This window comes from Eleutherodactylus coqui, chromosome 8 (genome assembly GCF_035609145.1).
Source record: "Eleutherodactylus coqui strain aEleCoq1 chromosome 8, aEleCoq1.hap1, whole genome shotgun sequence".
Taxonomy (NCBI): Eukaryota; Metazoa; Chordata; class Amphibia; order Anura; family Eleutherodactylidae; genus Eleutherodactylus; species Eleutherodactylus coqui.
In genome coordinates this window covers 190,351,820-190,375,870 of record NC_089844.1, presented here as the reverse complement: position 1 = coordinate 190,375,870, position 24,051 = coordinate 190,351,820, and the positions used below count along the sequence as shown (strand labels likewise).

Below are 24,051 nucleotides of genomic sequence, written 5' to 3'. Positions count from 1 at the left end.
CCAGGTCAATGTACAGTGATGCAAGGAGTCCCAGGTGGGGTCCTTAGTAGTGAGGTGTGCAGGTGGGACTTCAGGTCAATGTACAGTAGTGCAAGGTGTCCCGGGTGCGGTCCTTTTTAAGTCAGGTGTGCAGGTGGGACTCCAGGTATTCCCCGATATAAGGAATCTAAGCATCTGATGGAAACAAGGTCACGCCAAAGAAAAGGCCGAAGCGCCAGCTGCTCCGAGGACAAACAGATGCCAGGGATTAGTCAGCAGCAAATGAAGTCTGACCGTGCAGCGCTGCAGCCTCATCAGGATGGAGGGTCCCACGTTCTGATGCTGCACCGCTTAGTCATTACCTCCAGGCTACAAGCACACCCGGCAGGAATCTCAGGACAGTTGTAGGCGTTGCGAGGCGCACACAACTCGCGTGAATACGAACTCCATTCGTTGGACTAGGGTCCTACACATGAGTGATGCTGCGAGCTGAAAAATCTTTGCAGTTCCTATTTTTTCGCGTCCCTCGGAGCGCATCGCCCGTTGTATGCGTGAGATGAAGACAATGGGAAACACTTGCCGAGCAATAAAACAGGCGCCGGGGATCAGAATTCCAGAGAAGTTATGGGAGGTGTTACTGCAAGAAAAATGCCTCATGCCTGCGAGTAGAATGCACGCTGATGAGAGCAATAATCGGGACGGTTTCTTGGGGCAATATCACGCTCACCCGCATTAACACACAGCAGTACAGGCTGCGCGGACTCCACATATGCAGCGTATTTACTGCGCACTGACTATTTTACGCGTGTAACACGCGGGCCATATACTGCGTGCGGCGCCCTTCTTCCTCATCGCTACGGCATTGGCCAACGGAGGGGAGATGTTCACACTTGTAATCTTGTTGGTACACATGGTGTGGTCCACCATGAGGACGCCCGACCCTCTTATTCTGGGAGTTGTTGCCTGTTCTGGGAGGCGGTCATCTTTCCCACCTCTATAAGTGAAGATCTGTGCGCTCGTCGCTGATGCCTCCTAGGGATCCGCTGGAGGGATCCAGAATGGGGCTGCCATCAGCCGAAGCTCTGCTACATGGTTATCTTCTGCTATGTACGTCAGTTTGCGGATGGAAGATGGTAAGGAACGGTTCTCACAGCTGACCCGGTGCATATTTTGGTCTGTGACTAAATAGCGTGTTCACGACCAATAATTGCCAATTCATTGCGTATTTCAGCCTTTTTTGCATAAACTTTTTTTATAACTGGCGGGAATATGCAGAAGAACTGGACGCAAATGATCGTGGAAACCGTCAACTGCAAACAGAAACACCAACAGAATTAGAACCTGATTTCCATGGGGATGCGGTTGAGTGGGCACCGAATCAGCTACCAAATCAGAAAGCCTCTGGAATCAATTGCATACCTGCTGAGCTGCCCGAGCCTTGGCCGGCCAGGCGCCAACAGCAGGAAAACACATCATGGCAAAAAGATTGGCAAGGTCAGTTTTTGTCCTGCCTCCCAAAAAAGGCGATCTGAGAGAATGTTCAAACTACTGCATGATAACCCTAATATCGCATACAAGCAAAACGCTACTGAAGAGTATACAAGAAGACATGACGGAGATGGTGGAACAGGAGCTCCCTGATGCAAAAGACGGAAGAAGAACAAGAGACCAAACTGCAACTCTCCGATGGATCATGAAAAAGGCTCGGCATACCAGAAGGAGGCGTACATGTGCTTTATCAATTACAGCAAAGCCTTCTATTGCAATGAACATGACAAGCTGTGGCCATGCCCAAGATAAATGGGAGTCCCAGGACATCTCAAGCGACTCATACAGTCGTTATATGCGAACCAAGACCCCCAACGGTAACACAGAGTGGCTCATAATAGGTGAAGGCGTACGCCAAGGCTGCATCTTAATCCCTGCAGTGTTCAATCTATATGCAGAGGCAATGAAATGTAGACAAATCCAACATTTCAGTCAAGATAGGTGGAAGAAACCTCAACAATCCCAAATCTGCTGATGATGCCACCTCGCTGGCAGAAAGTCGGGAAGATCTTAAACAACTGATACTAAAAGTTAAAGACGGAAGTGAAGAAGCCGACCGGTACTGGAATGCCAAGAAAACTAAGCTCAAGACAACAGCCGGCAACATCAACAATGAGATCGAAGCGGGTTGATACTTCATGTTCTTCAGATCGAAAATCACCTACAATGGAGAATCGGGACTGGAAATAAAACGATGAATCATGCTAGACCACAACACAAGGTAAAGTATGGAGAAGATCTGGGAAAACAAAGACATAAGCATCGCAACAAAATGCCAGATAGTCAGCGCAATCCTCAATAACAACCTATGGCTGCAAAGGTTGGCCACTAAAGAAACCGGAAAGAGGAAGATTGATGCCTTCACACCTTGGTGCTGGACGCACACAGGGGTGAGAGCCCTGTGTATGGTGGTACTGATAGCATGTGCCCGCTTAGCTGATCGGCAGACCTCATCCAATCAGCTGTTGATGACCCATCCTGAGGACACGTCAGCTTCCATATGTGCATTAAATGTATTCCAACGTCTACTTGCCAAACTGCGTATCACTATGAACAGCTTTTATTAATTGCAACAAAACGGAAAGGAAATTTGTACACAGCGCCTAAAGTGTTAAAGAAGTTTTGCAAGATCAGCAAAAAAGGAAGGAGGAAATGGCATAAAAAGAACCAGTTAAAGGGGTTGTCCCGCGGCAGCAAGTGGGGTTATACACTTCTGTATGGCCATATTAAAGGGGTTGTCCCGAGGCAGCAAGTGGGTCTATACACTTCTGTATGGCCATATTAATGCACTTTGTAATGTACATTGTGCATTAATTATGAGCCATACAGAAGTTATAAAAAGTTTTATACTTACCTGCTCCGTTGCTGGCGTCCTCGTCTCCATGGTGCCGACTAATTTTCGCCCTCCGATGGCCAAATTAGCCGCGCTTGCGCAGTCCGGGTCTTCTTCTTTTCTGAATGGGGCTCCGTGTAGCTCCGTGTAGCTCCGCCCCGTCACGTGCCGATTCCAGCCAATCAGGAGGCTGGAATCGGCAATGGACCGCACAGAAGCCCTGCGGTCCATGAAGACAGAGGATCCCGGCGGCCATCTTCAGCAGGTGAGTATGAAGACGCCGGACCGCCGGGATTCAGGTAAGCGCTGTGCGGGTGGTTTTTTTAACCCCTGCATCGGGGTTGTCTCGCGCCGAACGGGGGGGGGGGTTTAAAAAAAAAAAAAACCCGTTTCGGCGCGGGACATCTCTTTTAATGCACTTTGTAATGTACATCGTGCATTAAATATGAGCCATACAGAAGTTATTCACTTACCTGCTCCGTTGCTAGCGTCCCCGTCGCCATGGATCCGTCTAATTCTGATGTCTTCTTGCTTCTTTAGACCCGCTTGCGCTGTGCGGTCTTCTTCCTGGTGAATGGGGCCGCTCGTGTCGGAGAGCTGGTCCTCGTAGCTCCGCCCCGTCATGTGTGCCGATTCCAGCCTCCTGTGGACCGCACAGAGCCCACGGTGCACCATGGGAGAAGACCCGCGGTGCATCGTGGGTGAAGATCCCGGCGGCCATCTTGGTGAAGGAAGAAGAAGGAAGACGTTGCAGAGCGGGGATTCGGGTAAGTAATAAATTTTTTTTTTTTTAACACATCCTTTGGGGTTGTCCTGCGCCGAACGGGGGGCCTATGGAAAAAAAAAACCCGTTTCGGCGCGAGACAACCCCTTTAAGCTTGTTTAATCCCCTCCAAAGTTCCCTGCCAGCCCTTACTTACCGTGCCACCGTCATGACGTGCCTGTCGACATGTGACTGCTGCAGCCAATCACTAGCCTCAGTGGTGTAGAGAACAAGGCCAGTGATTGGCTGCAGCAGTCACATGTGCAGACAGGCTGCAACATAGTAAACACAGAGCAGTGGGCAGTGGGGATTTAACAGGTGAGGGATGGCTCTTATTATTTTATGCCCCCCCCCCCCCCAGTCTGTTTTAATTAATAAAAGCAGATTAATGGTAAAATCTATCAGTACCTGATAACGTGAAGCTAGCCAGCTTTCGACATTGCTGAGAAGCAGAAAATCCATCCATGCCATCTGCACCCATCTACAAAGAAAGGACACATAAATGTCTGATGAGGTATGACGCATACTAAATAATAAAGTAGTAAGACAGTACTGAAGGCAGCGGGCGTCAATCTAACTCTACCACTAGGTGGAGGTCTCAGAGGGGGGTCCCGCACCCACCGGGGGGTGTATGCCATATGCTGCGGAGACGCATTAAAAGAGGTTGTTCAGCTGTAAACCATTCATGGCCGATCCGCACATCAGGCAATCAATGGTGGATTGAAGGGGTTGGATGCAACATGATGCTGTGCAGGAAACAAATGGCGGCATGTTTTATCTTGCTGCGTGCTCTCACACCACAGCACCAGTTGCTTTTAATGGGGCCGGCGGCAGCAGCACGCCACATGCTGGGTGCCCGCGATCCAAGGTCTCTCATTGGAAACAATGGGAGAAACTCTGCGATCCTCCGAAGTGATGTAAGGCTGTTTTGACATAAAAATGCCTCTCACTCTTAGGGAATTGACATGGTGGGGAGCGCGATATGGGGGCTGATTCGTCGCCCCTGTGAAGTTAGCCTGAAGGGTTACAAAGCTATTGTTCTCTTATCTCAACACAACAAAATCTATTGTAAAGTAATTAAAAGTGTAAATAAACCACCCAGATATCACCTTGTACTAAAGGGAAATCCATCTGTACGCGGGCGTTCCCTTTGACTCCTGCAGTTTAGGAAGAGCTGTGTTGGTTCTGCAGGAAAACAATATTGCAGCTTTGGACAAGTAGAGCTCAATCTACTTTAAACAGCTGTAGCTCCGGCTCTATCAGGGCTAGGACTCTGGGCTAAAACATGACGTACAAACCTTTACAGAACTGGAGCTGCAGCCATTTGAAGTGGGGTTGGGAATACTGAATTTACAGTTGTCATTTTTTAGACAGTGTGCGTAGAGTAAAGGGGGAGAGGGAGGGGAGACAGGCAAGAAGCAGAGAAGATCTTCTCCTGTCTCTCCCTGGTCCCAGGGAAGGGGGTGGCATGAATTTTAGTTCATGTTATTACCCCTCCCCCATTAAATCAGAGAGCTTACTTGCTCCTCTAATCACTCATCTACACCATTTAACCCCGTAATCATTGTTGACTTGGCCATTTTTACTGAAAAAAATGTAAAAAACTTTTTTTCCTTACACAAGGCTTTATATATAAAAAAATAAAATGAATTTAAAAAATTGCACAATTGTTATCGCCACATCTGTAGAAACACGCACTATACAATATTACTGTAGTCATCCCACACAGCACATTTTATAACTGAAAAAAATCTTTAAAAAATGCTAAAATAGCTGTTTTTTGATCATTTTGCTTCCCCAGAACAGGAATAAAAAATAATTTTTAAAGTCGTATATACCGCTAGATGGTACCAGTTGCCCCATGAAAAGCCAACCCTCATAGAGCTCCGTCGACTGACAAAACTGCCCTGGTCTTGGAATGTGGCGCCACAAAAGTGTTTATATTCTGCAAAAGTGGTAAAACACAATAAAACCTCTCTAGATTCGTGTTGTGACAATCTGAATGCGAACCTAATATTTATATCGCACTCGTGTGACTGCTGGAGATCGATAACTTTGAGGCCGGAGCTGCAGTCACTCCACAGCCCTATTATATTCCTGACTGCCCACCATGTAATACCGCACTTCTCCAGCAAGTGACAGGAGCGCACAGCCATGGCAGCCGGCCCCGGGCCCCTCAGAAGATGTTATTATCCACAAAACTGGCTGCACTACAGCTCACTAAAGAAAAGTGTGACGTCCTGGCAAAGTGTGAATAACGTGAAAGGGCCCGCTCTCACCCCAGTAACTGCAGAGAATCATTCTGAGGTCACTGCTGCTCCAACAAATAAACACAAACATATGTTATGCCGCAGTAAGCTTACCACTACCGTGGGGTTTTTCACAGTGATGCAAGGAGTCGTCGCTCTCAGAGATCCGCTGATACCATGATAATACTTAAAACAAATCTTTATTTCAGCTGAAAACAAAGAACAGGAGATGTGATCAGTGGTGTTCTAAGGGTTAATAGAATATGGCCTGCGTGGACATCGTCTGGGTCTCTGGGATGTGGTGGACTGCAGATCCCTGCCTCCAGAAGCCCGGGAGATGCATGCTGAGCCTTACCTGTGTATAGTCTCGCCATCTCTCCTTACTTAGGCCTCATGTCCACTGGCTAATTCAATTTACAAAATCTGCGCCCATAGAGATGCATTGGACGCCTGCAGGTAAGTAAATACCTGCGGATGTCATTTTTCCCTGTCGCGCGGATCGCATGTGCGGGAAATCACCCGCGGCATGCTCCATTTTCTGCGGGTTTCCCGCACGGACGGCCCCCGCAGGCTTCCATTGGAAGCCGTCCAGAGCCGTGGCACACCCGCAGCGTGGGAGTGCAGGAGAGAAGGAGTTAAAAAAAAGAGAGAGTATGGCGCATGCGCACGGCACGCTGCTGACGTGCTGAGCACATCCGCCGGGCCAAAGAAAGAAGATCCGGCCGCGACGGAGGGGAGATCCGCAGCATCCGGACAGGTAAGTAAATCTTATTTTCAGGCCTCATGTCTGCGGTAGGGAGGAGGGACTTGTTGCGGGATTCTGCATGGAGAATCTGCGCGGGCCCGAACTTCCCAGTGGACATGAGGTCTTAAAGTGTACTGGAGTTTTCAACAAGTTCTCTGCAATCCCCAAGGTTTTCCTTCCCCTCATTTGCTGCTGTTTGTATACTCTTTTGTATCTGTAAACTGTGATTTTCAGGTGGTCTTCCACATTTTTCTGTTGCCTTGCTGTTTGTAATCCACTTTCAGCGAGGGGGCCTGTAGCAAGCCTAGCATTCTGCCAGTAGTTTACTGTCCTACACTTCCTTGCCTTTACTTTATATACTGCACTGCATTGTCTCTGGCGCAATCAACAGGGAAACAATATCTGAATGCTCACCCCTCTGCTCTCCCAAGACAATCAGGCATTTAGAGACATGTAGCACACCCACATGCTGTAACAGCAGGAGAGGTAGAGACTGTGGAGATCATTATCACAGTGTCTGCAGATCTGTCAGCCAGTTGCTATGGAAATGTCCCTATGTCCTTGTTACTAAGAAAGTTCTGTGTCAAATGACAGATAGTAGATTGCAGAGAAGCTGAAAGGGAGACCCCTAGTGGCAGCCACCTCATATGCGATTTACAATGGTAAAGCAACAATATTTTTAATGCAAGTATATTACAGAAATGATGAAACTGACACAAGCCAGTGGATGAGCAGAAGCTGTCTGAAAGTCACTGCCCCTTTAAAGTCCCCACACACAATAGTATTTGGTTGTCCCAACAACTCTCTAATGTGCTTCAAAGATGGCACAACTTCTCCTCAGCAGATGATGTCGGGGAAAACAAGGATCGTGGACATTGAATGTCAACCCCCAATCCTTTTTGTTCTCTGGAAGATACAGGGAGATAGAGGATCTGGGGAAAGCAGAAGCTCTATGGTCCCATCTAGGCTTCCAACAGTCTAACAGAGTCATTAAAGGGGTTGCCTGATTGTTGACTACTGATGGCCTATCCTCAGGACAAATCACCAATAGAAGTCAGTGGAGATTTGTCGCTGAGGACAGACACATGCTGATCTGTTTGCTAGGCTGGAACTCTCATGCACTGAGCTGGTTTCTGCAGGAAGCAAACAGCTCCATTCTTACTCCAGTGGCCAGGCTTGGTATTGCAGGCCAAGCTCCTATTTGTTTCAGTGGAAATTTAGCCTGCAGTACCAAGCCTGGCCACTGCAATAATAATGGAGCTGTCTTGCTTTCTGCAGAAATCAGCTCAATGCACAAGAGCACCAGCCTGCAAACAGCTGTTTGACATGAGTCCTAGCTACAGACATATCCCTACTGATCTACTATTGATATTTTGAGGATAGGCCAACAATACTTTACAAGTGGACAACCCCTTTAACTCTCCAACCCTCTAATGAGATCAATCTGTTGTCCTGTAGGTATAGCAAAGCTGAATACGGAGCAACAGAAGATATCTGCTTCTTGTGACTGCTCTGATGGTCGGAGTGAAAACTGGAATGTTTCAAAAAAATTATGCAAATAGTCACAGAAAAATGTCCTCCAAAATGAAAAAAGTTTATAAAAACTGATTTATATAATATGTCGTTTCTCACTTAAATCATCATATGGAATCAGCTGACACCAGCTACATGGCGTCCACATATAGCAAAGCCAAGACAGCTATGTCAGCTTCTGGGTTCTCCGCGTTCCTATTGTGACTTTGGTAATACTGATGTAGTAATAGCACCAAAATAATGGTTTTATCAATGGAACAGCAAAGAAAAAAGTGTGAGCAGGGCCTTATTGACTCAGCCAACGTTTACATGTGCGTTGTGATTCCCGCCCGGAGGCGCCATCACAGATGTGGCTGCACGCAGAGCTTTTCCTTCCACCAAAAAAGTCGCGGCTGGGTGGCAAGCAGGTGGACCCCATTATAGTCAATACGCCCGGCGATGTTTGGTGGGGATTGCTCTTTCTTGCTTCCCAAATGGAAAGCGGAATCTCCATCGCAGGTGTGAAAGCCTTACAAACAGCAATGTCCTTTGTGTGAAGCCCTTGTGATGTGACGTAATGATCACTGCATGGATTTCCCTGGAGGTAACCCTGGTTAAGAGTAGAAGACAATGATTTCAGGTCCCAGCCCCCTTTTATAGCAGCCAGGGAGCTCTTATACTTCAGTCAGTATGACGGAGTGCTATCAGCTGCCCCATCCTCCTTAACCCTTTCTCCTGAGCCAACGGGAAGATCACTGAAATGATGTCAGCAGCTCATTTTGTGGCAGGCCTGAAATTCAGTGGAAACGGGGTATTGTGTGATTTAGGGCTACCACACACTTGCGTTTTTCGTTAACGCGATGGTCAATGGGACTTTCTAATGTTAACAATGCAACGCATCCAAAAAAAATAGAAGCCTGTAGGAGCCGTCCCCGCGGGAGACCCGCACTTAAATGGAGAATGGTCCGGATTTTTTCATGCTCCATATTTTTTCTAATTCACTTTTATTGACCATCCGCGGGTATTTATCTACCCGCGGGTGGTCAATGCATCCCTATGGGATGCGGATCCGTGTGCGGGTGATCCACTGCGGATTTTAATTATTATTCTGCCCGTGGACATGAGGCCTAATTATCTGAACCCTTTATAACAATCTAGACTTAATGCAAACTGCCACTATAACAAATTAAGCAGCAGAATCTGCGAGGACCAAACTTTGTGTCAGTCTCAAAACGTTTGCCAACAACTGTACAAAATCTCCGATGTAATGCATGTACGTCCGGTTTCAGATCTACGTCCAGAAGTTCTGTGCCGATCCAGCTGAAAACACCACAAGAAATAGTCCTGCATGCAGCCGGGTGGAAAGTGGGCAGACCCTATTATAGTATTATAGTCAATGGGGTCCGTCCAGCGCCAGAACCGTTGGGCCACACAGATTCCCCTTTCCTGCTACACTAATGGAGCAGGTAAGCAGAATCCCCAGCGCAGATGTGAAACCACCGCAAGAAATACAAAAACCCCACTTGTATTTTACCAACTTACAATCCCCAATAATTACAAGGATTACTTACGTTCCATAAAATAGGGACCGGCTTCGATTCTCCAGACAATTTGTCCTTTCTGAGTTCCAGTTACACCTCGATTCTTGGAATCCCAAAAGTTTGCAGGAGAATTTTCATCTGAAAAGGAAATATAAACAGTAACAGGATCAAAAGTTACCATAAAAATAAAAGCCATGTTTTGGAGAGCTGTGATAGGTCCGGCCAAGTAACATGTTCTCAGCATTAGAGATGAGCAGCATACTCGCTAAGGGCAATGACTCGAGCGAGCATTGTCTTTAGCGAGTACCTGTCCACTCGGAAGAAAATATTCGGCTGCCGCGGAGAGCGGCGGGGGGATAGGAGGGGAGATCTCTCTCTCCCCCCGCATCTCCCTGCTCACTCCCGCAACTCACCTGTCACCCGCGCCGACACCCGAATCTTTTCTTCCGAGCGGGCAGGTACTTGCTAAGGACAATGCTCGCTCGAGTAACTATTGCCTTGAAACACACACTTGCTTTACTGATTGTACAGAACAAGGTCAAGAGCCGCTACAACATTCGGGGAACCCATCAACAGTATAAACGCTATTCACCAGGAAATCGGGACTGATGTTCGCTTTCTGATCTCCGCACTACGTACTTTGCAAAACTATAGACAGGAAATAAAGTATTCTTAAAGGAGATGTGACAACACAGAGATTAAAAGTCTTTTCCCCACCAGAAACCCAGTATTTATTGCATATCGTAAGTACGCTCCACAAACACCTGACCAGGAAATGTCCAACAACTGGGAGCAACACTGAAGCAGCTGAGCGCCATAGAAGAGCAGACGGCAGAAAAAACACACAGGGTCCATCTAGTCTTATGTTATTTCCTTTTTATTTGTTTCGTAAGATGACAAACGGACACAGACAGACAGACAGACAGAAGAGAAACATAGAAATGTAAAGTCCTACATCTGGGCAAGAAAAATGAAAAAAAGCACATACAGAATGGGAGGAATTGGGCCAAGCAGCAGCACATGTGAAAAAGACTTGGGTATACTAATAGTTCATAGACTGAACATGAGTCAGCAGTGTGATGCAGCAGCCAAAAAGGCAAACACAATTCTAGGATGTATTAGGAGGAGCATAGAGTCTAGATCACGTGAGCTCATTATCCCCCTCCACTCTTCCTTAGGCTTCATGTCCACCGGGAAAATCAGGCCCGCTACGGATTCTCCATGGAGAATCCGTAGCGGGTCCCTCCTGCCCCGCGGACATGAGCGCTTAAAATAAGAATTAACTTACCCGCAGCGGACCGGGCAGTTCTTCTCTTCTTCACGGCCGGATCTTCTTTCTTCGGCCGGCGGATGTACTCGGCACGCCGGCAGCGTGCCGTGCACATCCGCCCGGCCGAAGAAAGAAGATCCGGCCGTGAAGAAGAGAAGAACTGCCCAGTCCTCTGCGGGTAAGTTATTCTTATTTTAGGTCTCCCGCGGATCCGGACGGCTTCCATAGGCTTCAATAGAAGCCTGCGGGAGCCGTCCCCACGGGAGACCGGCACGAAAATGAAGCATGTCACGTTTTTTTTCATGCTCCATTTTTTAAAATTCCCTTTTATTGACCATCCGCGGGTATTTATCTACCCGCGGGTGATCAATGCATCCCTATGGGATGCGGATCCGCATGCGGGTGATCCGCTGTGGATTTTAAATCCTATTTTGCCCGTGGACATGAGGCCTTAGGGTTCCTACCCACTTGCATTTTTTTTACGATGTGATACCGCTGCGCGAGTGTCAATGGGACTTTCTACTATTAAAAACGCATCGCAAGTTGGTGCTTTGCGATTTTTGTGCGATGCGTTTTTAACATTAGAAAGTCCCACTGACAATCGTGTGAAAAAAACGCAGTGATATCACAGCATTTAAAAACCGCAAGTGGGTAGGAGCCCTTAGTCAGACCTCATATGGAATACTGTGTCCAGTTTTGGGCACCCCAATTTAAAAAAGACAGACAAACTGGAGCAAGTTCAGAGAAGAGTTACCAAGATGGTGAGCGGTCTGCAAATCATGTCCTATGAGGAACGGTTAAAGGATCTGGGAATGTTTAGCTTGCAGAAGAGAAGGCTGAGAGGAGACTTAATAGCTGTCTACAAATATCTGAAGGGCTGTCACACTGCAGAGGGATCAGCCCTATTCTCATCTGCACAAGGAAAGACTAGAAGCAATGGGATGAAACTGAAAGTGAGGAGACACAGATTAGATATTAGACAGTGAGGGGGATCAATGAGTGGTACAGGCTGCCACGGGAGGTGGTGAGTTCTCCTTCAATGGAAGTCTTCAGAGGCCGGACAAATATCTGTCTGGGATGATTTAGTGAATCCTGCACTGAGCAGGAGGTTGGACCTGATGACCCTGGAGGTCCCTTCCAACTCTACCATTCTAGGATTCATAGATTTGAGATAGATAGATAGATAGATAGATAGATAGATAGATAGATAGATAGATAGATAGATAGATAGAGACATGTGACGTATATAAACATGTAGATAGATATGAGATAGCTAAACTGATAGATAGGAGATAGAAAGACAAGAGAGATAGATATGGAATATATAGATAGATATGAGAGAGAAAGATAGATATATATGTGATAAATAGATGTGAGAGGGAGAAAGACAGATCGAAAGACAAATATGAGAGAGGTGGACATGTGTAAGATATATAGACGTATAGATAGATATGAGATAGATAAACAGATAGATATGAGATAGAAAGATATGAGAGATAGATAGATACGAGATACCTTAGATATGAGATACATAGATAGATATGACAGAGAAATTGATATCAGATAGATAGATATAAAAGAGAAAGATAGATAGATAGATAGATAGATAGACAGATGTGAGAGAGAGAGAGAAATATAGATATGAGGTAACATAGTAACATAGTAACATAGTATGTAAGGCCGAATGAAGACATTGTCCATCTAGTCCAGCCTGTCTATCCTACTGTGTTGATCCAGAGGAAGGCAAAAAACCCCAAGGCCAGAAGTCAATTAGCCCTTTTGGGGAAAAAATTCCTTCCCGACTCCCTAATGGCAATCAGACTGTTCCCTGGATCAACCCCTAATAGTTCCTACCTGCCTATATTCCAGGATTGCACTTAACCTAATATTTATATCCTGTAATATCCTTCTTCTCCAGAAAGACATCAAGTCCCCTTTTAAACTCCTCTATGGATTTTGCCATCACCACTTCCTCCGGTAGAGAGTTCCACAGTCTAACTGCTCTTACAGTAAAGAACCCCTTTCTGTGTTGGTGATGAAACCTACTTTCCTCTAATCGTAGCGGATGTCCTCTTGTTACCGTCGAGGTCCTGGGTGTAAACAGATCGCGGGAGAGATCCATGTGTTGTCCCCTCATGTACTTATACATGGTTATTTGGTCGCCTCTTAACCTTCTTTTTTCTAGAGTAAATAGTCCCAATTTGGATAGCCTCTCTGGGTATTCCAGTCCCGTCATTCCATGTATTAGTTTAGTCGCTCTTCTTTGAACCCCCTCAAGCACTGTGACATCTTTCCTGAGCACCGGTGTCCAGAATTGTACGCAGTATTCCATGTGAGGTCTGACAAGTGCCTTATATAGTGGGAGGATGATGTTCTCGTCCTTCGCCCCTATTCCTCTTTTGATGCACCCCAAGACTTTATTTGCCTTTGCAGCGGCTGACTGGCATTGGTTACTCCAGTTTAGTCTATTATCCACTAATACCCCCAGATCCTTTTCCATATCACTTTTCCCTAGTGGTACCCCATTAAGTGAATATTCGTGACATCCGTTCCTCTTGCCCATGTGCATAGTCTTACATTTTTCAACATTGAACTTCATTTGCCATTTTTCTGCCCAAGCCCCCAGCTTATCCAGGTCCGTTTGTAGCCACATATTGTCCTCCGTTGCATTAATTACATTGTATAATTTTGTGTCATCTGCAAATATTGATATTTTGCTGTGCAGCCCCTCTATCAAGTCATTAATAAATATGTTGAACAGAGTGGGGCCTAATACTGAACCCTGTGGCACCCCGCTAGCGACTGTGGTCCAATCAGAGTACGAACCATTTATTACCACCCTCTGCTTTCTATCGTTGAGCCAATTTTTTACCCACTTACACACGTTTTCGCCCAGTCCGAGCTGCCTCATTTTGTATATTAGCCTATTATGTGGCACGGTGTCAAAGGCTTTAGAGAAGTCCAGATATACAAGATCAATAGATTCTCCCTGGTCCAGCTTAGAGCTTACTTCATCGTAGAAACTGATCAGATTTGTCTGACATGAGCGACCCTTCATGAATCCATGCTGGTGAGGAGTTATTCCCTTAATCTCCTTGAGGTACTCATTGATGGCGTCTCTCAGAATCCCCTCGAAAATTTTTCCCGTTACTGAAGTGAGACTTACTGGCCTGTAGTTACCAGGCTCACTTTTACTCCCTTTTTTGTAGATTGGTACCACGTTGGCAATGCGCCAGTCCAATGGTACTACTCCAGTCTTGATAGTGTCTAGAAATATAAGGTATAGCGGCCTAGCTATCTCGTCACTTAGTTCCTTTAGTATCCTTGGGTGTAATCCATCTGGGCCCGGTGATTTATCAATTTTAGTTTTCTTTAGACGCTTCCGCACCTCCTCCTGCGTTAGGTATGTGATATTTTGTGAGGGGTTTGTTTTATTCCTCTGCTCCTCGTGTGGCATTTCCTTTTCTTTGGTGAACACACTTGAGAAGAAACTGTTTATTAGATTTGCTTTCCCTTCGTCATCATCAATGATTTCTCCTGCATTGTTTTTTAAAGGGCCAGTGCTCTCCCTGCAAATCCTTTTGCTGTTTATGTAGTTGAAAAATAGCTTCGGGTTGTTTCTGCTCTCTTTTGCGATCCGTCTTTCCGCTTCCTCTTTGGCAGTTTTAATCGTATCTTTGCATATTTTGTTTTTTTCCCTGTATGATTTTAGCGCTTCTTCGCTGCCTTGTTGCTTTAGTAGTTTGAACGCTTTCTTCTTTTCGTTTATTGCCCCTCGTACCGTCTTGTCGAGCCACATTGGTTTCCTTTTAGCTGAGTTACTTTTATTTCTGAAGGGAATGAACTGCTCACATGAGGCGATTAGGATCCTTTTGAACTCTTCCCATTTTTCCTCCGTACTGATATTTTTGAGGATGTTGTCCCAATTAATGTTACCGATAGTAGTTCTAAGCTCATCAAATTTTGCTTTACTAAAGTTTAGTTTCTTTGTTACTCCTTGATAAGGCATCCTATTGATTGACAGCTGGAAGTTGATTATATTGTGGTCGCTGTTCCCCAAGTGCCCCTCAACCTGCACCCCCTTTATACGTTCCGGTTTGTTAGTTAGCACTAGGTCCAGAATGGCTTTCCCTCTTGTTGGTTCCTGCACAAGTTGGTTCAGGTAATTGTCTTTAATTACTCTCAAGAACTTATCACCCCTGTGAGATTTGCAGGTTTCGTTCTCCCATGTTATATCTGGGTAATTAAAGTCCCCCATGATAATTACTTCGTTTCGTTTTGACACCTCCTCTATCTGCCTTAGTAGTAAGTCTTCAGTTTCTGCTGTTGCTTTTGGTGGTCGATAAAAGACCCCTATCAGGATTTTGTTGTTTTTTCCCCCCTGTATTTCTACCCACAGAGATTCCACCTGTTCGTCTCCTACCCCTATATCCTCCCGTAGCCTCGGCTTCAAGTTCGATTTGACGTACAGACATACCCCTCCCCCTTTCTGGTTCCTTCGGTCTCTTCTGAAGAGATTGTACCCCTGCAAATTCACCGCCCAATCGCACTTATCATCAAGCCATGTTTCAGTAATTCCGACCATATCATAGTTTTCATCAGTCATTCTCGCTTCAAGCTCGCCCACTTTACCGATCAGACTTCGTGCATTCGTGATCATACAATTTATTTCATTTTTTTTGTTTTTTAAATTTGTTTTGTTGCTATTCGTACTTATGGCTGATCTGTCAGTTCTAACTGTACTAACCCCACCCCCTGCTCGACCCCCATTCCCTTTGCTTGGACCCGGATCGCTAGTTACACTGACTACCCCACTATTTCTCATTTTACCCTCCCCCCCAGTCCCTAGTTTAAACACTCCTCCAGCCTTCTAGCCATCTTTTCCCCCAGCACAGCTGCACCCTCCCCATTTAGATGCAGCCCGTCCCTACGGTAGAGCCTGTAGCCGACCGCAAAGTCAGCCCAGTTCTCCAGGAACCCAAATCCCTCCTTCTTGCACCAACTCCGGAGCCACTTGTTTACCTCCCTAAGGTCCTGCTGCCTTTCTAGTGTGGCTTTAGGTACAGGTAGTATTTCCGAGAAAACTACCCTGGAGGTCCGCGCCCTGAGCTTGGACCCTAAGTCCCTGAAATCATTTTTGAGGGCCCTCCATTGACCTCTAATTTGTTCATTGGTGCCAACGTGCACCATGACCGCTGGATCCTCACCAGCCCCTCCCAGTAACCTGTCAATCCGATCCGCGATGTGTCGAACTCGAGCGCCAGGAAGACAACACACCGTTCGACGATCCCGGTCTTTATGGCAGATTGCCCTCTCTGTCCCCCTAATAATTGAGTCCCCCACCACTAGAACCTGTCTAGCCTGCCCTGCGCTCCCCGTCCCTGTCTCACTGGAGCAGTCATCCCCCTGGCGTTCAGAGGGCGTGTCGTGCTGCAGCTAGACAGAATATGAGAGAGATTGATATGAGATAGATAGATATAAGATATAGATAGATAAGAAATAGATAAATATGAGAAATAAAGATATGAGATAGATAGATAGATATTATATAGATAGATATGAGATAGATAGATATGAGACAGATAGACAGACAGATAGATGTGAGAGAGAGAGAAAGATAGATATGAGATAGCTAGACAGAATATGAGAGAGATTGATATGAGATAGATATAAGATATAGATAAGAAATAGATAAATATGAGAAATAAAGATATGAGATAGATAGATAGATAGATAGATAGATAGATAGATAGATAGATAGATGACCACTAAGGGTCTCCCTTCCTTCTAATTTGCTGAGTGTGATTGTTCTCAGTGAGAGAAACCAAGTAATCTTGTAGGTATGATACCTTTTTAATGGCTAATAAAAATACACAATGTTACATCAGGTTATCAGGTCTTCTATCGATTCTTTATCAGGTTAGAATGAAACTGGTTTGGAAAGGGCACATATATAATATACAAATGCAGAGAGGACACCCCTCTTGATTGAAACACAAATCTTCACACGCAGAAATTTGAGACTGTTTTGCACTTAAATTGAGCTGAGCCATAAATACTTAATCAGTCCACTGAGCTTCGGAATGTGACAGTTTTATGATGTGTCTTATCTCTTCTTCAACCTGCACATGGAAGGAGATGCGGCACCACCTATTGGATGGCGACATTATTAGAAATCAAGTTCTACATTTTTATGAAGTTTAAAAAAAAAAAAAATGGGAAGAGGACCTCCCTCTCGACCTCCTTCAGATCTTCCATATTTTCCACTTATGCAAGAATCCCGGGCTGAGGTTCATTCCATTCTTGAGGGTATCAAACATGGCCATAAATTTGTACTCCCAAAATTCTTCTGTGATGCCGTGACTTGAAATTGCCTTCAGTATAATAACTCCCATCTGCTCTATGATGTGTTCCTGACCACAAACATGTTTTGCCACAGGTAGTTCAGTATTTCCCTCTCTTATTGAGTGGCAATGAGATCTCATCCTGGCTCTCAGTTTTTCACACATATAAAACAATCACATTCCTGAGCTCAGTGGACTGATTAAGTATTTATCTCTCAGCTCAGTTTGGCTGTTGTTTTAAGTTTTGAGTTCAAAACAGTCTCAAATTTCTTCGTGTGAACATTTGTATTTCAATCAAGAGGGGTGTCCTCTCTGCATCTGTATATTCTATATGTGCCGCATCCAAACCAGTTCCATTCAAACCTGATGAAGGATCAATAGAAGACCCAAAAGCTTGCTGTATCATCATTTATTTTTGTTAGCCATTAAAAGGTGGTATTAGTGTATCTTGACGCCAGCAGGCACCGCTGGTGGAGTCAAGATTGACAGGGGGCTGACGCCCCCTGAACATGATTGGCTGCACGGCTGCTTGCCCTGTTGGTCCTGGAAGGACACTAAATGATTGGCAGCAGCGGGAGCCCCGAGCCGGCGGCAGACAGCACATAGGTGTTAGGATGGCTAGCGGGACACAGCAGAGACTGGCTGGCCACCCGCCTGGATCATCGGCGAAGCGCATCCTGCGGCCGCAGAAATTTAGACTGGACAGCAGGGGAGCTGACCATATGGAGCCCTGAGGCGGCGGTCCGCACGGAGGTGACAGGCGGATGCCGGGACACAGCGGACAGACGGCGGGTGGCTGTCTGCTGCGGAAAGAATAGGAGCGGTGATCGGGGGTGCAATGGGCGTTAGGGAGCACAGCCGGAATCCCTGCGGCTTCTGTGTGTGCATTGATTAGTGCCTGGGCTGCTGGTGCAGTAGCCTCAGCTTGGGGGTTACTTTCCTTCGGAGCCTTATATTATTAGACATTAATGCAGGCCAAAAATGGCAACATTAACATCTAATAATGTACGTCTGCAAAGACAAGTAACCCCCAGGCTAAGGCTACTGCAGCAGCAGCCCAGGCACTAATCAATGCACACTGTGCAGTTAAGACTTTCCCGTCTTGAGCCAATTAGGAGCTAGGGGTGTGAGAGGGGCGTTCTCCCTGTCAAACCCCTAGCTTCTGGTGGCGTCAAGATACACTAATACCTTAAAAGGTATCAAACCATTCATATAGAAAGGTTTCCATCATGTCCCCCTCTCCCTTCTCTCCTCTGGTAACATATATAAAGGTTTCCATCATGTCCTTCCTCTCCCTTCTCTCCTCCTGTAACATATATAAAGGTTTCCATCATGTACCTCCTCTACCTTCTCTCCTCCTGTAACATATATAAAGGTTTCCATCATGTCCCCCTCTCCCTTCTCTCCTCCTGTAATATATGTAAAGGCTTCCATCCTGTCCCCCTCACCCTTCTCTCCTCCTGTACCATATACAAAGGTTTCCATCATGTCCCCCCCCCCCCCTTCTCTCCTCTGGTAACATATATAAAGGTTTCCATCATGACCTCCTCATCCTTCTCTCCTCCTGTAACATATATAAAGGTTTCCATCATGTCCCCCTCTTCCTTCTCTCCTCTGGTAACATATATAAAGGTTTTCATCATGTACCCCCTCTCCCTTCTTTCCTCCTGTAACATATATAAAGGTTTCCATCATGTCCTTCCTCCCCCTTCTCTCCTCCTGTAACATATATAAAGGTTTCCATCATGTCCCTCTCTCCCCCTGTAACATATATAAAGGCTTCCATCATGTCCCCTCTCCCTTCTCTCCTCCAGTTACATATATAAAGGTTTCCACCATGTCCCTCCTCTCCCTTCTCTCCTCCTGTAACATATATAAAGGTTTCCATCATGTCCCCCTCTCCCTTCTCTCCTCCTGTACCATATACAAAGGTTTCCATCATGTCCCCCTCTCCCTTCTCTCCTCCTGTACCATATATAAAGGTTTCCATCATGTCCTCCTCTCTCCCGTCTCTCCACCTGTCTTTCCTGAATTTTTTTATGCCTAAAACCTTCCAGTATTTTGGGAGCCTGTCTTTGGACATATTCTATATTATCAATGAGTTTTTATTGGCAAGGTCTGCAGAGCTGAACGCCATGCTCAATACACTTTAAGCAGTCCTTTAACCCTTTCCAATCCAATTTGTATCCTGGTTTTCCTAGGGGGCTTACTCTTTTTCTGCCGTTATACAATGGCGCTATCTGCTGGCTAAAGCCAGTACTGCATGAGAGGACACGTTGGATAGGCTCCGACAGCAGAGAGGCTTGCAATATACAGTAAGAGAACCCCAACGGATGTCTTGCAACATCGGACCTGTACAGCCTTAAATCATAATGTCTTTAGACGTCAGATAGTGGATTGGAAAGGGTTAATACAACTACATTATTGAAGTTTAGAAAGTCTAATTTCAAGGAAGTGGGTGAGTGTTAGGGTTGAGTGATTAATGAAATCAAATAAAAATGTGCAAATTGATATTAGTTTCACCCATGCAGGTGGGGCCAATATTGGGCATAGTACACACAGCAAGGAGTGGAGAATCCCATTGCTGCATAGAAATCTAAAGGTGGTATTACAGTGTCAATATGGGTAGAAACATGAACTAACCCAGGGCTTCAATCTGTAGCAGAACAGATACACAGATATAGATCAGCCTCAGTATTAATATTGTCCCATATATTGTCCTCAGTAGTATTAGTGTCCCCTATATTTGCCCCAGTAGTAATAGTGACCCCCATTGTAGCCCCAGTAGTAATAGCATCCCCTATATTGACCCTGATAGTGACCACCATTGTGGCATCAATAATAACAGCATCCCCTATATTGGCCCCAGTAGTAATAGTGTCCCGTGTATTAGCGCCAGAAGTAATAGCATCTCCCTATATTGACCCCTATTGTGGCCTCAGTAGTAATAGCCCCCCCTATATTAGCCCCAGTAGTGATAGTGTCCATTATATTAGCCCCAGTAGTAATAGTGTCCACTATATTAGCCCCAGTAGTAATAGTGTCCACTATATTAGCCCCAGTAGTAATAGTGTCCACTATATTAGCCCCAGTAGTAATAGTGTCCACTATATTAGCCCCAGTAGTAAGTGTCCTCTATATTAGCCCCAGTAATAATAGTGACCCCCTATATTAGCCCCAGTAGTAAATGACCCCCTATATTAGTCCGAGTAGTAAGTGACCCCCTATATTGGTGGCCCCAGTAGCAAAAGTGTCCCCTATGTTGGCCCCAGTAGCAATAGTGATCCCCACTGCAACCCCAGAAGAAATAACGTTCCCTATATTGGCCCCAGTAGTAATAGCGTCTTCTATACTGGCCCCAATAGTACAATGTCTCCTACATTGGCTCCAGTAGTAAAAGTGACCCTTATTGCAGACCCAGTAGTAATAGGCTCCCTTACTATGGCCCCAGTAGCAATAGCGCCCCCCATGGCCGCCCCAGTAGAAATAGGGTCCCTCGTTGCTGCCCAATCGGTTTTAGGGTCTCCCATTGCCACTATGCTCTTCAGATGCAGGTAGAGGTTTAGCACTGCAGATTACAATAGAGGCGACTGGAACAACCGTGGGCCCTTTTAGAGGCTTAGGCCCGGGGCGGTTGCCCCAATTATAATCCGCCATTGGTCCCCACTTTACGCGGATCACATGCCTGGAGCCAGCCACCGGTCCTGCATGCTCATTTCCTCATTACAGGGTGTCCGGACACCACTACAGCGGTGAGTAGAGCGAGGACCTAGACCCTCCGTCGGAGCCCCTGGCAATCACTCACGGAGCCCCAAGGGTTCTGCTGAGCACACTTTGGGGCACCCCGCTTTAGTACAGTACATAGACTTCAGGGAACAGCTGCATCCATGTGTAGAAGAGAAGAGTGATGCATAACTAATATGTGTACCCCCCAAAGTCAATGCCATATCAAATTATATTCAAAACAATACCAAATATAAAAAACAGCTAAAACCACATATATGGGCCCCCTGCACACGGGCGCAAATTCCACGGCGGGGTTTCCCACAGAATTTTCGCCCGTGCCCGCTTGCATTAGATAATGGAATCCTATGCAAACAGCCACGATATGTCCACGTGAAAACACGCGCGGAAAACAAATCGCGGCATTTCCTATTTCTGTGCGGGTCTCGCAGTAGTGATAGCCCGGCTCGGCTCTGCGCATGTGCCAACTGGGCAGCGGCGGCACATCACAGAGCAGAGACGCAGGGAGCGGGTGAGCCGCAGGGCTGTGCAGGGGCACGGGTCTGCATCCCGCTGCGTGAATTCTCGCAGCGGGATCCGACCCGGCTGTCTGCAGGCAGCCATAGGCCGAGCCAAGGGATAGTAGTCCGCCTCTGATCCGGCACCACACCCGCTGGAGGAGGCCGCAACCCTGTCATCGAACCTCAGCAGTATAAGAAGTGAAAGTTGCACTCTGATTGGTTGCTCTGGGCAACAAGGACCGATTTTCTTTTAGCCAGCTCTCATAAATCTGCCCCTGTGGCGCAACAGCGGGCAGATGAAATATACAAAGACGACAGGGACACTGCAAGCGGGATGAACTGAGGCGGCCCAAACTGATGGACGACAGGGACACTGCAAGCGGGATGAACTGAGGCGGCCCAGACTGATGGACGACAAGGACACTGCAAGCGGGATGAACTGAGGCGGCCCAAACTGATGGACGACAGGGACACTGCAAGCGGGATGAACTGAGGCGGCCCAGACTGATGGACGACAGGGACACTGCAAGCGGGATGAACTGAGGCGGCCCAGACTGATGGACGACAGGGACACTGCAAGCGGGATGAACTGAGGCGGCCCAGACTGATGGACGACAGGGACACTGCAAGCGGGATGAACTGAGACGGCCCAGACTGATGGACGACAGGGACACTGCAAGCGGGATGAACTGAGGCGGCCCAGACTGATGGACGACAGGGTCACTTCAAGCGGGATGAACTGAGGCGACCCAGACTGATGGACGACAGGGACACTGCAAGCGGGATGAACTGAGACGGCCCAGACTGATGGACGACAAGGACACTGCAAGCGGGATGAACTGAGGCGGCCCAAACTGATGGACGACAGGGACACTGCAAGCGGGATGAACTGAGGCGGCCCAGACTGATGGACGACAGGGACACTGCAAGCGGGATGAACTGAGGCGGCCCAGACTGATGGACGACAGGGACACTGCAAGCGGGATGAACTGAGGCGGCCCAGACTGATGGACGACAGGGACACTGCAAGCGGGATGAACTGAGACGGCCCAGACTGATGGACGACAGGGACACTGCAAGCGGGATGAACTGAGACGGCCCAGACTGATGGACGACAGGGACACTGCAAGCGGGATGAACTGAGGCGGCCCAGACTGATGGACGACAGGGTCACTTCAAGCGGGATGAACTGAGGCGACCCAGACTGATGGACGACAGGGACACTGCAAGCGGGATGAACTGAGGCGGCCCAGACTGATGGACGACAAGGACACTGCAAGCGGGATGAACTGAGGCGGCCCAAACTGATGGACGACAGGGACACTGCAAGCGGGATGAACTGAGGCGGCCCAGACTGATGGACGACAGGGACACTGCAAGCGGGATGAACTGAGGCGGCCCAGACTGATGGACGACAGGGACACTGCAAGCGGGATGAACTGAGGCGGCCCAGACTGATGGACGACAGGGACACTGCAAGCGGGATGAACTGAGACGGCCCAGACTGATGGACGACAGGGACACTGCAAGCGGGATGAACTGAGGCGGCCCAGACTGATGGACGACAGGGTCACTTCAAGCGGGATGAACTGAGGCGACCCAGACTGATGGACGACAGGGACACTGCAAGCGGGATGAACTGAGACGGCCCAGACTGATGGACGACAGGGACACTGCAAGCGGGATGAACTGAGACGGCCCAGACTGATGGACGACAGGGACACTGCAAGCGGGATGAACTGAGGCGACCCAAACTGATGGACGACAGGGACACTGCAAGCGGGATGAACTGAGGCGACCCAAACTGATGGACGACAGGGACACTGCAAGCGGGATGAACTGAGGCGGCCCAGACTGATTGCTAGCAACAGAGACTTCAGATCTTAGAGGAGCTGGAAGCAAAGTCTTTCAAGATTTCCCCAAATTACATGAATCCACTTTGATGTTGTGTTAAACAGCGAGACGTTCTCTCTGCATTATTAATACCCAGCGTCTCGGCTGAGACAGCCTGACAAGGTAAATGCATGAAGTGGATTGGTTGTGGGGTGTGTGCACCCTATAAACGCCGCACACATCTACAAACAGCGGGTCACTCCTGCATACGCCGTATGTCCGGCACTTATAGATGGCTGCGGTATTCACATAACATACAGCTCACGACTCAGAAATCACAACGGCATCAGGATATGGTTGCTAAAGCGTCGCCAACACAATTTTACTGGGAAGCTGCTCTTAGTAGGATATCACCTGCCAACGTGTATGTATAACTAGTAACATAGTATGCCAGGGTGAAAAAAAGACAGGCTCAGCCTGTTTCTGTCCCCCCCCCACCACCTTGTTGATCCAGAGGAAGGCAAAAAACCCTAATCAGACAGAAGCCAATTTACCCCACCCTGGGGGAAGAAATTCCTTCCTGACTCCGTAATGGCAGTCAAAATACACCCTGGATCAACGCTCTTCAGAGAAAAGTTCCTTCCTGACTCCAAGTCCGACAGTCGGAAGATTCAGCTAACAACAACCCAT

General features: G+C 47.2%; 1 protein-coding gene across 3 annotated transcripts in view; it reads right to left on the bottom strand.

Moving 5' to 3' along the window:
- HECW2 (HECT, C2 and WW domain containing E3 ubiquitin protein ligase 2) overlaps positions 1-24,051 on the bottom strand; it is a 243,315-nt gene that overhangs the window by 139,143 nt on the left and 80,121 nt on the right. For all 3 annotated transcript variants that reach the window (XM_066577152.1, XM_066577153.1, XM_066577154.1), the window contains 3 exons: positions 9,701-9,808; positions 5,987-6,081; positions 4,032-4,104 (listed from right to left, as the gene is read on the bottom strand). In XM_066577152.1, coding sequence (XP_066433249.1) covers positions 4,032-4,104; positions 5,987-6,081; positions 9,701-9,808 — 276 coding nt within the window. The remainder of the gene's footprint in view (positions 1-4,031; positions 4,105-5,986; positions 6,082-9,700; positions 9,809-24,051) is intronic.